The sequence below is a fragment of the Scomber scombrus genome, chromosome 19, assembly GCF_963691925.1.
Source record: "Scomber scombrus chromosome 19, fScoSco1.1, whole genome shotgun sequence".
Taxonomy (NCBI): Eukaryota; Metazoa; Chordata; class Actinopteri; order Scombriformes; family Scombridae; genus Scomber; species Scomber scombrus.
Window position 1 is genome coordinate 8,592,833 of NC_084988.1, and position 14,335 is coordinate 8,607,167.

At 40.1% G+C, this 14,335-nt stretch overlaps 1 protein-coding gene across 1 annotated transcript; it reads right to left on the minus strand.

Annotated features, from left to right (window-relative positions):
- Positions 1-950: 950 nt before the first annotated feature.
- On the minus strand, positions 951-9,288 carry slc7a14a (solute carrier family 7 member 14a). Its single transcript, XM_062440258.1, has 9 exons — positions 8,982-9,288; positions 8,365-8,601; positions 6,059-6,276; positions 5,809-5,955; positions 3,602-3,810; positions 3,359-3,506; positions 2,232-2,727; positions 1,886-2,122; positions 951-1,249 (listed from the first exon to the last, which is right to left on the minus strand). Exons 1-9 carry the CDS (start codon positions 9,286-9,288, stop codon positions 951-953), a joined length of 2,298 nt encoding a protein of 765 aa, XP_062296242.1.
- Between the last annotated feature and the right edge of the window lie 5,047 nt (positions 9,289-14,335).

Genomic DNA, 14,335 nt, shown 5'->3' on the forward strand with positions numbered 1-14,335 from the left:
GCTGGGGCAAAGAGTGGGAGGAACAGAAAAACGAAACAAATACCTACACGTACACAAAACAACCTGAAGAACACATTTTATATCTACACACAGACATGAGAATCAATGTAAAAGGTGGAGTTTGATTGCACGTACACCCTCACGCGTACACAGGCAAAATTAAAGTAGAAAACAGACATAATCCAAACACACATACAGTAGATGAAGGCACTATTGCAAGCAAAGTCCAAGTACTATTTGTGACAGCAAACATCAACACCCTTTTCCCATTCCACTCTTAAATCCCTTGGGCTAGATGTTTGGGGTTAGAGGAAGTTAGTTTTAAGACTAAGTTTTCTTTTGTGTTTTTTATGAGCATCTGTAGCTGTTTTCCTGTGTGTTGAGATTAAAACAAGAAGAGAAAGTCAGACCTGGGCATAGGAAATAACTTGGGTTTATCATGTCATTTTACTTTTCCTGTCTGACTGTACTGAAACAGGAAGATTCATCCCTCCCTCACTCATCACCGTCTCCTCTCCCATATCCTGTAAATTCTAAGGTATAAACAGCTGGATGATTGCTACACAATTTTGCATGGTTCACAAGTCTGTGAACTGCATCAAATTTTATCTCTTGCGAAGTATGCACTCTCCTATCTTACGTCTCTTTGTGTGGGATGTGGATTCCAGTAAGTGAATAACAAGTAACTGTGACAAGACACTCATGACCTTGATGTCCACTGCTGTGTTAGTGGGGGAGTCAGGCGGGGCAGAAAAAGGTGAAAGTAAAGCCGTTCCACTGCCAAGAAACAATCTAGCCCAAGGGTTAGACACACAAACAACTACCCACACACATGCAGGCATGCACACGCACACACACACAATCATTCATGCACTCATACTACTGTTCCCCTCCCTTTCCCCAGGCAGCAGACAAGGCAGTACATTCAGGGTAACACAGAGTCAGTCCCTTCAGAAATCCATTGGATCCTCCTCTGCGAGGCCATGATTGGCAACGGTCCTGCCTCCCCCTTTGGATGGCGTCCCGTCACTTTCTGGTTTTGCTTCTGGTGCTGGGGTCAGTCCCGATCCCCCCTCCGGCGCACCCCAGGGGTCACTGGTAGGTGGGTAGAAATCGTCATCGAAGCCGCAGAAGCCTTCGTCCACGCCTTGATCATAGCGCTGGTAGGTGGAGGCGTGCACCTCGTTCTCTCTGGCCGTGATCTCCAGTGTACTATTCCACATGCCGTAGCCGAAGTAAATCAGCACACCTAAGGGACCACACAAAATCAAAAGCACAGAGAAAGAGAGTAAACTTTCTATCAATTTAAAAACAATTCATCCCACTCTGAGTGAGTCAGAATAACGAAGAAATCCTACTCATACAGTAAAAATAAACACACAGATGTCTACGTGTCTATGTATCAACACAAAATGTGATGCTGGACACTAGCCAGTATTAATTCTGCCTCAACATAGCAGCAAAACATTTAAAATACTTTAATGGCAAGATTTATTATATATTCAAGCACACACACACACACACACACACACACACACACACACACACACACACACACACACACACACACACACACACACACACACACACACACACACACACAGATAGATGAAACTGAGGGAGGAAATAAAAGTGAAATGAGACTTCCTTGTACTTCCATAATAAAAAAACAACAGGGTGGCCCAGTCGATTTAACTGGAAAACGAATCATTTCTAGGGAATGAAATGCATCCCTTCGTTATTTAAAGTCAGCTCAGTTAAGATATTGCAACTAAAACATTTGTCCCGAATGATAGAAATTAATTTTGTCTTAAAATAAGAACATTAAAAAAACACAAAAACCTAATGAAAAACCTAACTATTGTTCTGTAAGATGGTAGCTTACCAACGATGCACCAGATTGAAAATCGTATCCAGGTAATGGCAGACAGTTTAAGCATGAGGTAGATGTTGACCAGCATGGCTGAAGCAGGTACAAAGGGTACACAGGGTGCCATGTAGGGCAGCCTCTTAGGGTTTTCTGGCTGCTGCAGGATGATGATGACGAGCAAGGCGATGAAGATAATGAAAAGGATTAATAGCAGCAACGCCCACCAGCTACCTTCACCAATACTGCTTGCTCCTGGAAGAAGAGGTATTGGGGGAAAAAAGAAGAAATAAAGAATGAATTAATGAATTTATAGTTACACTATGTTGTAAATTCTTGTCTGAATTTGTTAATGTGTTCTCACCAAAAATGATAAAAGAGCAGAAAGCAAACATGGAGATGAAAAGGAGCAGCACACACACAGTGACAGTTTTCCCTGTTGCTGGAGTCGGCCTGTCCATCTTTCCTGGGAGGCCCAGTCGAATCCTTAAGGTGTAGTAGCGTGGCCCAATCAGCTTCTTCAACCGGCGGGACATCCCACTCTCTGACTCTTCAGCTTCGATGCCAGTGGTCATGTCCACTGTGCCATAGTTTGGGTGGCTGGCAGTGTAGACGGTTTTATCTGGTTTGCCAATCAGCATCTCGTTGTCACCCAACGACGGCAGGTTTTTGGCTCCACAGGTGTTTGTGGGCAGACCTCCGTACTCATCGGCTTCACTGGTTGGTGAGCAGGCTTCTTTCTCACACTCAGCCAGAACACCCTCTTTCCTCTTGTTGTTCTGCTCCTCAGAGAGGAAGTTCACAAAGCCGTGGATGTCACCCTCAGGTTGGTAACGTAACAGGAGCACACACAGACTCACCTGCAAGAAGAATTTGTTAGGAATTAGTTTATTTACTTTAGAGCAGAAAGGCTTATGCCACAGAATATAAGAAAAGTGTAGTGGTATTGCATATAGCTCTCAAACATACTTTTTGTTTAGTACTCACTGAAACCCACAAGAATTTTACACAATTCTTTCTTTTCGTTTTACGTAGTCACTACACGTATTAAGCATTGGAGTAGTTAATGACCTTTTATTCAGCTGTCAGTATCAGTGGGTCATTGATGTATAAGCTGCTGGGTTATCAGCTGCTAAATATCCAATATTACAGAAATGCAACCTGACAGACTAATTACCTAGCTGATACTGTCATGTCAACATCACTTGCTGCAGCTTTCTCCATCCCCCTAATCCATATAGCTTTTGGTGTTCTTGACTTTGCTACAGTAAGACACTGTCTATGTATGTTTAAAGCTATCTCTTAATTCTGTATAATTCATGTATTGGAGGAATTTGTCTTCCTAACAGAGTCCCTGTGGCTGGATAAAATGTAAAAGTGCCCTCTAAGAGCAGAGGCTTTCTCATCAAATCTGAATCTGTAACTGTTTGCAAAAAATAGGTCAATTCCAGTCTATATGTTATATTTTAACCATCATTATCCACCACTCACCAGGGTATAGGCCAGCAGGGTTCCTATAGACATCATCTCAATGAGATCTCTGAGGCTGACCAGGAGCGACAGCAGGGCAGCTAAAAAGCCTGACACCACACAGGCAACAGCAGGGGTCTCTGTGTAGGAGGACACATTGGCCAGGAACCTACACATGCACAAAGATGAGTAGATTGAGACACAGTGTCACACATTATCCAGATGGATATGAAAAATGAACAATTAATACCAGTGGGGACTGACTTAAACAGCAGGCCATCCCCAGCCATGGCATAGATGACCCTGGGCATGGGGAACAGGGACCCCAGGAGGGAGACGGTGAGTCCAGCTATGGAGCCAACTGCCACGATATACTTTGCAAACATACAGCCGTGCACGGCAAACATTTCCATAAGTGGGGCGTCTGCATCAATCTCATTGTACGGTACCATCAGGGTCAGGATCACAGAAACCTGGTAAGAATGCAAACAGAGTTGGTTGACAATAAAGAGTTTTATGTTAAAAATAGCAACTTTGAAAAGAAAAATGGTAACCTGCCATAAAATAGACACAATACGAATAGCATATGAACATGCTCTATGAAATAGTTACTTGTTTTCATTTTCAAAGTTGAACTGTTAAAAACATTTTTTGCTGCATTATTTAAAGCCACTATGTTTAGAATAGTTCCCATGTTGGCCCTCTCCAGTGGCAATATCACAAAAGACACTGTGGTAGGCACCAATGCAAACTAATACCTACCAGTTTTCAAAGAAACCACCTGATTTTTCTACAAATTAAAACTCATAATAATCTAACCAATATAGGCATATTAACATACTACTAATATTCAGTTTTATATACTGACACAACCTAATCTTTAATCAAAATTCTATATTACCCTTGCATTAAAACTACATACACTGTATTATTCTACCCCACTGTTGAGCTAGTCTCACAACCTAACTTAGTGACAGTTAGCATGTTCAGCATACTGCACATCACATCCAAAACGTTCATTAGTCATGTTTGTTTCTCACTGTGTGTGTGTGTGTGTGTGCGTGTGTGTGTGTGCGTGTGTGTGTGTGAGCCTATTTTTGATCCTCTGCATCTGATGTGTGAAATCATGCAGCGCCATCTGTCACAGATACTGTGCTGAAAAACAGATGGATTTGCATGAACAGATTACAGGAGGATAGAGGAGTAATAAAAAGACTAAACCTCACGGACAGAAAGACAAAGGGATAATTTTACCCATAGTTGCCTGGTGCCCTTTAACCGGCTGTGTGTGAACTGGACTACAGGGGACTATTCTAATCTAGAGGGAATCCCACAACCAATCCTGCTTAAACATCTGTGTTTGAGAGAGCATCTCATAGCAACGCCCACTTTAGCTCACTGTTAGCTTGTACTCACTTTGCACATTTGTGTGACTCCCCACTGTGATTCAGTGTTACTAAAAATCTTTATTAAACATAATCCACCCCCACATTTAGTAAATCTGCTATAATGCCCACTTAAGAGCACTGGTGTGAGAAACCTAACTACAATATTGGGGGACAATTTTAAACAAAGCTAGAGTCACACTCTCTCACTGGGTGCACTATAAAACCAATGTCACCATAATTAAAGGGATTTTGAATGTTAAACATCAGCAGCTAGAAGATCCGAACACAGTGAGATGGATCAAAGGTGGAGTCAGATTGAGAGAGGGTGAGGAAAAAGATGTTGGAGCACAAGAGAGAAGGTGGTATGGAGGAATGGATGTAATGAGAAGACAGACGGATAGAGAGAGAGAAGTATATTCAAAAATAAGTAGTTGGGTTTTGAAGTTGATGCAATCTTTGCCTCAGGCAATGCCTAAAAATTCTCATTCCTGATAGGCCGCTGTTACACTGTACCCATAGCAACAGCCATCCAGCACGAACGTGTCAAAGTAAGAAGTATGGTAGGTTGTGCGAGCAGAATACGTAAAGATCAGAGCTGAGATATACACCCACACAGCTGGAATGCAGAGAGAGGCATCTTTATGTTTGATCTTTCCATCTCACTGTCAGACACTTTCTCACACTTTTCGATAAAATTTCTGTCTGTCTGTTTTCACAACTACGTCGATAAGAACTGAAAGATATGCCTCAGTTTCAGGGCGTGAAGATGAAGAAGTCTAAATATTAAAACAGATACAGTTTTTTGTCGTCTCAAAGCATAAATTAAAAATAAGTATCACAGTGGTGGCCAGCTGGAAATCGCTGTTCTCGATGCATTAGAAACTCACAAATTAAAAAATCATATTAGCTTTAAAAAATGTGTTCACTGCAGCAGTGCCGGACTTGCACCACTTGTAACCACTCAAATGCTAATGAGGAAAAATTATAATTGAATTTAGCTGGAGAAAAAAAATTAAGCATATGATGTTTGTGCATACAGTGAGTAAGTGTCTTGTGTGTGTTATGGTCTCCAGGGTAACTCACAGAGACGTAAGCAGTGAGACAGGTGATGAGCGAGGCAGTGATGGCATAGGGGATGGAGGTGTTTGGACTCTTGGCCTCTTCCCCTGTTGTAGCAATGATGTCAAATCCAATAAAGGCGTAGAAACAGGTGGCTGCACCCTGCATCACCTGGAACAGAAAAAAGCATGAAAAATGATGGTCTAAATAAAAGAAACAACCAGATGAGTTTGTAACTTTGTGTGTGTGTTCGCATGTGCATGTGTGTGCATACCCCAGACCAGCCAAAGGGCAGGAACCTCCCCTCATCCCAGTTCTCCCCGTTGACGAAGAACAGCCCGGCGATCATCATGAACACCCACACTATGAGGTTGATGACGTTCAACACGTTGTTGAAGCCCACAGAGTTCTTCACCCCCAAAGCCACTATCACTGTCACTATCAGTGCTATCAGCAGCGCCAGCAGGTCTGGGTACGACTGCTCCCCTTTACCTAAAGGGTTAACACACACATGCAGGTGAGGTGATCCATGATGAAAGTCATCCAATCACTTTGATGGTAATGGGTGAAAAATACCTTCTATACATCAGTAGAAATATGGACCATGCTTAAAACCTACTTTATTTGTCATTGTACTATTGACTTGTTAAAATGTAGGTCCTATTTTATTTCAGTATATTTGATTGTTTTTATTACATTTTTATCTTTTTGTGTGTGTGCATTAGTCTCAAATAGTTTTTACTGTTTCGGTTGCTCTGTCTTATCAGCTTGTCAATCATCTATAAAGCACTTTGAATTGCACTAATTAATACAAAAGGTGCAACACAAAAAGTGTAAATGATTGATTATGGATATATCTATTATGTTTACAGCTTTGCTAAACTAATTTTGGATTTTGGGTAATTGATTCATTGATTAGTATATGCAAATATGATAAAGGCCCCTCATTATCTCTGAAAGCCCAGGCTATTGTGGTGCTATAACAGGGAAAATCAGCAATTCTTCACATTTGACAAGCTGTGGCCATCAAATGTTTGTAGTTTCAATGCAAAAAGAAGTAATTGCCACTGATTCAGCACTCTGTGAGCACTTTAATTAAGAACAAAACCTTAATCAATTTAAATAATGCTTGTGCTATTACTCAGCACAGTACAGTATATGCCAAAGAGTTAGTAGTGGCCATAAATCCAACATCTATTAAGAGTCTTGGATGATTAGGGTTCTTGAATATTTTATAGCAATAGCTTTAGCAATAATTTCTTGAAGAAAATGGCTTTCAAAGAATGGAACTTTGTTGTCAACCAAAGTGTTGGAAACACATTTATATTCAGCACGTCAACAAAACAATTTTTGGTTGATCTCGCAGCACAGTAAACAACTTCCAGATGAATTATTACCATTTAGCCAAGCTCAGCAATGCACACAGGCACCCAGTCTTTATCAACACACACAGGCTGGCACATTCTTATACACAGAAAGTAAATACATAATGAGACATATTTTGAGCTAAATTCCACTCTATCCCAGGATAGAGAGGAGAAACTGCCTCTTTTTTTTCTTCAGCAGGAAGAGGAAACATTAACTTTCTATTATGGTGTGTCCAGCTGGCCATGCTGCTTGTCATGTGACCACTAGGACTTGCTTGTCAGTGGCCAACAGGAAGGGACTGATAGGGCGTTGTCACCCAGATAGTCACAGCTGGCACACACATCAGCTATAGTATTACACCGGATTATAAGGCATTCCCCTCATGCTAGTGTTTTTGACCTGGAAAGCTGTGTTGCATGAATCATTTCTTTCTGTATTGACAAAACTTCCAAGGTGAGCAGTAACATATCATTCGGGAGCTTCCTGGAAAAATATCTGGTGTGGGTTGGACCATTTCCCAGATGGTTTTATTTTCAGTATTGTTTCTTTCTTATTTCTCTGGAAAGATGTGCGGCCATTTAAATACAATACCCCATTTTGCTAATGTCAGACAGAATATGTTCCGTGACATAATGCCTCTTTTACATGTTGAGAATGTTACTGATGACAATCCAAGACAATCTTACTACAATAACATTGAATGATACCAAAGGAACAGTTGTAATGTAGCTCTCATTCAACCCATGAGAACTCCGGTTCAAGCCACTACAGTAAAGACTTCCTGTATTTGATGTTAAACTGGGCTGAGGATGAGGAGGGAAATTAATATTTCATCTACAGAGATCACTTAAGTGAAGTTCGAAAGTTGATTTTCTGTTCAGTTTTAAAGCAATCCTTGTTCGACAATAGGCAGAGACGAAGATGGTGTTTCTGATAGCTGATAAGTTTCATATATTTTTAAAAGGGGAAAAAAAAGTATAACAGTAACTTTAAGTTTCTATTGATAACATAGGTTCCCTAAACCATCCCCACTGTATCAGGGACATCCAGAAATACACGCAAATCTCAAACTGTACTAATTTTAATCTAAATCCTGCAAATAACTTTTGGAATAACAGCCTTTCAAACAAGGCACCAGCCATATCCTAATTTTCTTTAAATCTTCAGTTTGTATTTGTAGTGAAGCTACACCCACATCCTTCTCTCACTTACCAAAACCTTTGAGCGTTCCGATATGTGTAATCATAAAGTTACTGATGCTGTGATTAGCCAGCGAGTCCGCCATGCTGCTGAGAGCTGACGCCCCTGCCGCTGTGCCAATCAGATACTCCAGAATCAAATTCCAGCCAATGAAGAATGCTACACATTCGCCCACAGTCACGTAGCTGTATGTGTAGGCCGAACCTGTGGTCTTAGGCACGCGCACGCCAAACTCTGCGTAACACACTCCTGCGGGATAATCAGTATAAACATACACACACATATCAGTGATTTGACAGCATTAACATCCAAGTGAAAGGTTGACTTGAAGGTATTGATAGAAGCATTACGGTAGTATTAATATAGCCCTTGAGTGCTTTTTATATTATAGATTTGTCCCCTATAATGTCTTTGCCCTTGTAATAATTGCATGGTTATTAAAAGGCTCTCCATATAATAATTCATAGGAGTTTAACAGTGATAAGAATGACAGTAAGCTTTATACCGTGGCCTATTATATGTTACAGTTAGCCTAGTGTGTGTGTGAGTAAGATATACTATTAGAGTGTTTAAGAGGAAAAAAATAGCAACTACATGAATGTGTGTATGTGCATTTGGTCCTTTCTCACCTGACAGTATGGAGGCCACAGCGGCGATAATGAAGGACACAATGACCCCTGGACCAGCCATCTCCTTGGCAACCAGCCCAGAGACCACGTACATCCCTGTTCCGACACAGCTGCCCACACCCAGTGACACCAGGTCCACCGTAGACAGCACACGGGCCAGTCTGGTGCCGTGTGCGCCGGTCCCTGACGTGGCCGAATCCAACATCGACTCCACAGGTTTGGTCCTCAGGACACGGGTGGCAAAGGTGTTCCATGTCGAGCGCCACTGTACCCTGCGAGGGTCCAGCTTCCTTACTAGACTGCTCATATTGAGAGCTTAAGGTCAAAGGTTAGAGTCAAAAGGAAGAAAATTCACAAGGAAGAGTGGGAAGTTCTCTTTTTGATACTTTTCCTTTTTTGCAATTTCACTGTTTTCTTGTGCAAACAATGGATTAACACTCTGGAGGAAAGTTATTCCTTATCCAAATGATGGAAGATTCAGAAGATTTTGTTTTGCCGCTTGTGCGTCCGTTTCTCTTGTCCTGGTTTAGTAGAATGTCATCTTAGTTTTTCCCCACATGATGAGAGAGAAAACTACCTGAAAAACAAAAAAGCATGATTATTGCAGCATTCCTCAGCACATTGCCTTCTGTTATTCTTTTGACACAATGCTTATTTTTGAGTACACACGCAAAGACAAAGGAGCCCAGTGGTGAATGTATTACATGCTTGTCCGCAAATGAAGCGTACCTGAATGAGGAAGCAGCTAATTAGCAATCCTCTCCCCGTAGTCCTGTTGCTATAGTAGCCAAGCTCATTAGTGAAGGCAACTGACGCTAAATCAGTTTCTTATGTTTGTAGATGGAGAGAGAGCGATATGCGTAATCATATGTACATGCTTATATAATTAAACCTCTACCAGATTGTTTGTGTAAAGTGTCTTTGGGCCTCTCTTGATTTCATTGTGCTGATGTGTGCACTGCCACATCCTGCTTGTATTTAACATTTCCCATGTTGGGGAAGATGACCCCTAAAATAACCTTTAACTGGCCCTGCTGATGCTGCCTATACACTTATCAGCTGCTAGTACAGACAAATCTATTTAACAGCTTGTCAGCTCAATAATGTGATTAATTGATTGACTCATATTACAGGTGCATGCATGTAAAATCAGCTATACTGTATCACTCTACTTACAGTACTGTAGTACATCTTAGAAATCATTGCTATTCATTTATAGTTAGTATATTCATTTTATGCCACTTTATACCTTTACTCGGTTATGTTTTAGAGGGAAATATTGAGATTAAGTAAAAGTTAAATTACAGGCTGGAAATTAAAAACACATAATTATGTGGTAATTTGTCCACTACTAAAACAAACTTGTAATTAATTAGTGTAAAATGTAACTGATTGGGGCATTTTTCATGAATTAAAAAACATTTTTGATGCTTTGAAAACATTAATTTGAGTATTTTTAGAAGTATAGCAGCAGAGAAATAGGCCAGTAATGTGTTTCCTCAACATGAAATTATAGTAAATCAACAAATTGTAAAAGCCCTGTTTAAAAAGACAAAACAAAACTGTGTGCAGAGTATATTGGTGAACAGAAAAAATATATATATACATATATATACATAGCCATACAAATCTATGCAATCACTCAAAACCATTATTATCTTTTTGTGCAGAATAATTAACAATAATGTATTCTGCCATATTCCAGATGCTTTATTATACTTTTTATAACAGCTTTTCAATGGTGTTTCTGGTGACATATGAGGAGTTGCCATTGAAAATAGAGCTATTATGGTCATCAATTGTAGCACAGTCCATCTCTCTCTCCCTGAACTGCATTGAACTAACATTCACCATTCTACTGAACAAACACACACTCATACACAGCACACCCACATTGCCTCTCAACTATAATACGAACCACTCAAATGATAACTGCAATTACCCAGCTGTTTAACCAGAGAAGGCCCGGGCTGCTATTGTTACTGCACTTAGTGGCTGTACGAGCATGTGCATTGATAGAAAATTCTCAAAAGGTGATTTTATTTGTGTGTGATGTTGAGTCTCGGGTGGGGACAGGCTCTAACCCTGACACAAGGCTGACTCACAGGTATCCTGATTATACTGTAATTAAATTCAATTTCCAAATAGACTTATGGAAGAATAACTGTGACAGAACAGTGAACAGTGGTCCAAGTAAATGGCAAGTGCCCCCTGCAGGGATGTAATACAGTGGTTAAAATTGTCCAAAGTCACACACAGTATGAATATCAAGCTTCATTAAACTCAAAGGTGTGGCTGGGAGAATTTGAATTTGAATTAATTATTACTATATATACTATATAAATATAACTTTAGGGTTTTTTCTTGCAATGTTGATAGAATGGGAAGGGTGGAACTATACCATCCATACACACTAGAGTCAAGTTTGACTTCAATGAAAGCAAACATTCAGCCATATTGTGGATTTTACAATCTCCAGATCAAGGGAGACTGAACTTGACATGGCCTACACAATATGCAAGCTTTGCAATATAAAGGTTAAGTACGTTGGGAATACTACAAATCCGAGTGCTCACATCATATGCAGAGACATCACAGAGAGAATAATGTTAGCAAAGTCCAGCAGATAAGAGCTTCCAGCCAACTCTGACCACACAAAGAAAATATCCTCAGTCTAAAACCTAGTTCAGTGATGACCTGCCCCCACACAGCGCTGTGGATTATGATAGGTTTCCATGGAGGGGAGAGGAGAGTTTCCACTGCTGGTAATGTAGGACAGCATGGCACAACCTGACTCCAGTGCATGTCTCAAGACCAGCAACACCAACTCCTGTTTCCATATTTCTCCATTTCATTAGTACTCCTTACTCTTATTATCATACAGACATTAGACTGTTACATATTTCCAAATTACTGTAGTGAATCTTTTCAAATTAAAGAAGCTTGCACTTTTCCCTGCTTGATTTTCATCAATAACAGCAAGTTGTTTCAAATTGGAAATTAGTAGGTGGAAAACTTAAGTAAACTAAAGTTTGATTGTCAGCTGGTTACCAGATTACAGTAAAATGAGGAGCTGTTAAAAAATCTTGAATCCCAACATGATGCATCTCTTCGGACCTTGCCTGTAAGTAATAATAATATCATCCTTAAACCAGAAACTGAATATATATATAAATGACTTTTCACCCTATTGTTGAATCACATCAGTGACAAATAAGGATACACACTAGCATGCACAATTTAAGACTCAAAGACATAAATACACGCACTGATCAACACTTTCTCCAATGAGCATTAGTGTGTTTGTGTGTGTGTGTGTTTGTGAGGACAGGAGAGGATGAACAGATTAGTAGAAATGGATGAGGAGGATGAGCAGACTGAAAAACAGCGAATCTGTTTTTCATTAGAGCACCAAGCTTTGATCCTCCTGCTTGTCATAGCAGAGAAGGTTATGTGCAGCTTTATCAATACCCATGTGTGTGTGCGTGTGTGTGTCTGTGGAATTAACAGACAGACCTTAACTATTTTAATTCGAGACACTGATATCTATGCACGAATCCAATCACACTCAACAAAACTTTACCAAGTGGCAGCTTGGGATCAAGAGGTTCTGTTTGAGATGTGAGCTGTGTTTATGGACAATGTGATCACACACACACACACACACACACACACACACACACACACACACACACACACACACACACACACACACACACACACACACACACACACACAAAAACACACACACACATGCCTTTCATCATTTCATATCACAAATCAAATCATCTAAGCAACTTGTTTTCCAAAAACATCTGTTACATTTTAATATTCTCTGGCTAGTTTCATTGACCACCACCTGCCCTATGTTGCACGCTATTTGAACAGACGTAGATCAACAAAACAGAGGTGCACAAAGCACTGTGGCAGCAGGTGTTCCATCTGCTCCGAGCTGGAAAGCTGACTTGAGTTTACTAAAAGTCCTACTTAGGATAAAGGTTAGTCAAGGCAGGTCATCATTTACATGTACATTAACTATCAATGACATTACAGTTATCATCTTCCCTATAATAATAACTATATTTATATAGCACTTTTTGAAAATACTACAAGGATTAATCATGCCAGTGTAATTGTATGTGTTTTAAATGTGGAATAAAAGAGGATAAAATACTGAGGTTGTTTCACTGATGGTCACTGAAGTCTCAGTCTACTTTTTGTTTTTTCTTGTTAGCAGGATTTCTCCAAAGGCTGTTAGCAGGCTTTTATATGAAAGTTAGTGGGAAAGTCAGGACATGTGTCAAGGAACAAATTGGTGCAAAAGGAATATTCAGTTATTGCTATTTGTTGAGAAATAGTTACAGCAAAACCATTTTTTAGGGTTTTTATCACTGCAGTTTGTTTGACAGGATTTCCAGACTATGCTACCCATTGTGGGCTAAGACGAAGCACTGGCTAAAACAGGGAGTGCCAGCTCAGTGACACAGAATTGGCGAAACAAAAGCTACTCTTTTGTCTCTTTGTGCATTGTCACTCAAAAGTGTGTGTTGTCTGGAAAAGTGATCCCCTAAATCACCTAAACTCACAACTGGTTTATCTTACATTTCTGTCTGCGTTCTTATTAGAAGGGAAGTGTTAGTCAGTACAGGTGAAAGAGCCAGGCAAGCTGTTTCTCTCTGAATTCACTCTTTATGCTAAGCTACAATAATCACCCCCAGGCACAGATCTTATCTAATGCTCAGCTAGAAAGAAAATTGGCATATTTCCCAAACAGTCTGACTATTACTTAAATATTTGCCCTTGCTGCAGCTGAAAAAATGTACTTCAGCTGCTTGAAACTGATGCACAATAATCAGTAGGAGCATATGATTGACAGATCACTCCAAATAAAATCAGGCTATCAGGCTTATTTCACAGGCATCAATTTATTACATTACACAGTGAGTGCAGTGACAGGTGGCACTTCTCTAATGGCAACATCTGCATGCTGCACTCCAGCGACTCTGTGAACAAGACAGAGACAGACACAGTGCTGTTCTCCTGCTCCTTTACCGAGCACAAACTAAAGTGCCTGTGGCGTTGTTAGCTACTGAATTATTTAATGGAGTGAGGGTGCATGCAGTAAATTTTATATTTATTCAAACATCTAGCCCTGGAATTACTCATATTTTCTTTGTCATTTCATTACAAAGGGAAGAGCCATTGGAAGTATAAGTGTTATGTGAACAAAACAGCATGAACAGAAAACTAATCCATGAGGCAAAGCAGTGTGTATGAGAAAGATTTGTTTACATCAGAGGTGTTTCACACAGACAAGCAGTTTAATAGAATTTCAAACAAGACCTTTCTTTAAT

What these genes read in the sequence shown, in the direction of transcription:
- slc7a14a (XM_062440258.1), bottom strand. Translation starts at nt 9,288, where the DNA reads ATGAGCAGTCTAGTAAGGAAGCTGGACCCTCGCAGGGTACAGTGGCGC. An exon ending in TGCCCTTTGGCTGGTCTGGG is followed by an intron (nt 5,956 to 6,058) that starts GTATGCACACAC and finishes TTTCTGTTCCAG; the next exon opens with GTGATGCAGGGTGCAGCCAC. An exon ending in GTCTCACTGCTTACGTCTCT is followed by an intron (nt 3,811 to 5,808) that starts GTGAGTTACCCT and finishes CATTCTTACCAG; the next exon opens with GTTTCTGTGATCCTGACCCT.